The sequence below is a fragment of the Arachis ipaensis genome, chromosome B07, assembly GCF_000816755.2.
Source record: "Arachis ipaensis cultivar K30076 chromosome B07, Araip1.1, whole genome shotgun sequence".
NCBI lineage: Eukaryota > Viridiplantae > Streptophyta > Magnoliopsida > Fabales > Fabaceae > Arachis > Arachis ipaensis.
The window spans coordinates 3552022-3555790 of record NC_029791.2 but is presented as its reverse complement, the minus strand read 5'-3'; the positions used below and the strand labels follow the sequence as shown (position 1 = coordinate 3555790).

The following is a 3769-nucleotide window of genomic DNA, read 5'->3' as shown; positions in this document are numbered from 1 at the left end:
GTGTAAAAAAAATGAATTTTTTGTATAAAAATAATTTTGAAGTGAGAACTAAATTGGTGGAAGTGGATTAGTTAGATCTAAAATGTAGAGAGTGTTTATCTAGTTTAAAAAACTAAATTAGATTTCTCTTCACTAATATCACATGTCATGAACACTCTTTTATCTAGACACCTTCTTGCCACAGACACCCATAACCGTGTTTAGAACTTTAACTTAATTTTTGGGGATCAACTTTTTCTTTACACTCATTTTTGGTTAAAATGACTTAAAATGATAAAAACATATATACATCTAAAAATATATCCGCCAACTATCTTATTTAACAAACTTTGGGATAAAAGGGTAGACTAAATATTACATTATAACCATGGAGTAATACATTCAAAATGGCTTTACACTATAAAAGAAGTTCAACTCACTTCTCTTAGAAGACTTTTATATGAAAAAATGAAAAAGCTCCTATCCGTTTTTTCTCTCATCTAATTATTCTCATTGTTCTTCATTTTATATCAATTTCAAACAAAAATTCATAAAATTGACGTTCGAGTGTTCTAACAGAACACTTGACAGCGAAATTAATTAATCATTATCCACTCTAAAAGAGTTTATTCATCCTCTTATGATATTAGTGAATGTCTCAATACTTATTTTTTATCTTTATTTTTCATCTCTAATTCTTGTATTATTTATTTATCATTAATAAAAATATTATATGCGGTATGAGATAATATCAGCAAAGTCTATATCTATAAGCAGTTTATTAATAAACCAGAAATAAAAGTGAAAATCCTAATTACTTAATGATGATAATTATGATTAATAACAAGTAATGTTAAGAAAAAGTAATGTTATTGCGGGTTCTAAAAATGAGTGTTAATTAAAGTTTGTTAAATTTAAAGAAAGGTATTAGAATAATCAATAATGTAATTCAAAACAATGAAGGATGAATGTTAGGGTTAAAAATAAAGGGACAAATATGGCTTTCAACTAATTGATCTGGTGATTTTTTTTAAACTTAAATAATTATTATAATAAATAATAATATCACATAATTATGTAGTGATTCTTAATTAGAGTTTGTTATCTCATCTATTTCTTGTTAGTCAGTTTAGTATTTTCTATTAACAAAAATAGACATTTTAGCTTAATTTTTTTTCATGTTTATGATAATCTAATTTTTTGATAATAAATATTTTTAAAAACTAATTCGCCTCATAATGTATAATTTTTTAAACTAATTTGTTTAACAATGAATATCTTGAGAACTAAATCGACTATAATTTGTCTAGAAATTAATTTATATTTTGTATAGAATTAACTGTTAGAATTAATGAACTAATTAATTTTAATTGAAGACTAAAATATGTAATTCAAAATATTTTAAAAACTAAAATAAATAATCCCCCCTTTAATATAATAAAGTGCATAGGGACTCTTGAAGGCTTAAAAGTTTGGAAATCTTAATTTAGAGCAATCAAATTCCAAGTACCAAACACCCCCTATGTGGGTCCTACTTCCCAATCATAGCTGTAGAATGAAGGATCCACTTACGGCCACAACTTCAATAAATAAATTTTACGTTCCGCTACATTATCAACAGTATTTCTGTCAATTTCTGTCAATTTTTATTTATAATTGTATTTAATAAAAATATCTTTTTAGATGTATCTCAATGGTTCTTTCCAAATAACACCAAAATAATAGGTCATACGCTTGGCATCAATGCAACAGGTAACTAGCTCAAAATTATAGGTGTATATTAAGTTCATGCTTGGGTGTATTTAAGGTTGATGCTTGGGTGTTTTTGAACCGATTTTGATACTTTGTTGTTTTCTTTTTTGTAGGAAATCTGTTTCCTGAGAAAGTTGAGTATAAGCAACTTTATAAGCAACTTTCTGATGATGACAAAATAATTTATAGAAGATTCCAGGGTAAGACCCTCAAAAGTCTTACCGATGAAATGATGGAAATCGACGTTGGCAGCGAAGAGGAACGCCTGATGTTCAAGAGGATATTCATCCTCTACATACAGATGGCGTTCCTTTTGCCAACGACGATAAACAAAATATCGCCCGTGCACCTCGCCCCAATTTTTAAGATGGACGGCATATCGGAGAGAAACTGGGGGGCGCATGTTTTGACCTTCTTGATCAAAGGCATCACAGACTACTAGGATAAGAAGAAGAAGGCAATTGATGGCTGCCTCTTTGCCCTCATGATAATATACTTTCATCTTTCTGAAAACAAAGGCAACGAACTTCGGGTGTATTTTCTGTATTGATTTGGGTGTATTTGTCACGTTCCATTGGGTGTAAGTTTAGTATTTCATTTCTCGTTTCCCATTCTTGCAGTGCATGGCGCTTTCGGATCACCCAAACGGGGAATTCGTATCACCAAAAACGAAAAGGGAATTCAGGGTGGAAGCCTACCCGAGTTTCATTCCCTTCATAGATAGAAAAAAATTGACTTCGCACCCATATGTAAGTTTTCGTTTGCTAAATTTGTTACTACCCTTATTTACTTATTTGCAAAATAAAATAACACACTGTTCATGTGTGGGAATCCTTCAGATTTTTGCCCCTGTCTGCTACGCCGGGCATTGGTGGTTATGGCTGATAAATACAAGAAAGCGGAAATGTCAAATACTTGACCCGCTACACAAAATAGCTCCCACTGATGAGAGAAAGACCATTAATAAATTCACTGTAAGTTGCCTCTATCTTCTTTACTTTAATAGATAGGTCTATTTCGTTAGTTGTGATGGGTGTATATTGTCCATTCAGTTGGGTGTATCTTGTCCATTCATTCGGGTGTATTACTGATTTGTTTTCGTATTTAAGGGATACGTATTTTCAAGATTGATAACATATGCCGGCGGGGGACCTCTTCAAAAAGGGGAGAGGGAGAAGGAAATTAAATCACCATATGTTAAAATATCAGGCCAAAAAACAAGGTATAAATTTGTGACTCTGAACATTAAACTTTTGTAAATGAGATTTGTAATTTATTTTCTTTGTTTTCAGCTATGACTGCGCTGTGTACGTTATGAAATGGATGGAGATAATTGAGCCAGAAAACATCAAAAAGGGGAAGTATCAATGGGATAATTGGCCACAGGTAACTGTCAGCATACAAGCCTATGCAGAGCTTTTCCGTAAATTTTATTGGATCATAATTAAAAAAAATTGCTTTCAGACAAGAATACAAGTTTATTTAATATAAGATAATGTAAAATATATTTCATAACTTGATTTTTACATTATAGTATCTAGGATTCGTGGGTATCTAAGTTGGGTTATTTATGAGTTCATATAGATTTAATTGAAGAGCATTATTATGCAAGAGAAATTAAACATAAGATCTAATTAATTTAATGGAGATGACGTCTATAAATCCACTTGAACTTTATTATGTGTAATTGAAATGATTATTAATTATTAATTACCATATCTAGCTTCGAAACATGGATCAAGTTGTTTAGTACTCTTGCCTCCAAGGCCCCAACAGCCAATGTGGTCTCTGAAATTTGGTCACGAAAGCAATGTTTCAACCATCTTTAATTTCGTTAGGTTCCTTCAGTTTTCTCCTCTTTAATTTGTGTTTCTGCTTCTTCACATGTTGATCAGAAAATCCAAACATATATATCTTCTTTCTTCAGTTAGGGTTCTACTAAATAATAAACGAAATAAACAATATTCACTTCTATTAACATGTTAATATGCAACTTCTTTTGGGAAATTTTTCAAGTGTACTATCGTATTGGTGTTTT

General features: G+C 30.7%; 1 protein-coding gene across 1 annotated transcript; it reads left to right on the top strand.

The window, feature by feature from the left end:
• LOC107606503 lies at positions 2259-3315 on the top strand. The gene is made up of 5 exons (XM_021106745.1): positions 2259-2480; positions 2571-2705; positions 2841-2953; positions 3024-3154; positions 3266-3315. Exons 1-5 carry the CDS (start codon positions 2355-2357, stop codon positions 3313-3315), a joined length of 555 nt encoding a protein of 184 aa, XP_020962404.1. The 5' UTR covers positions 2259-2354.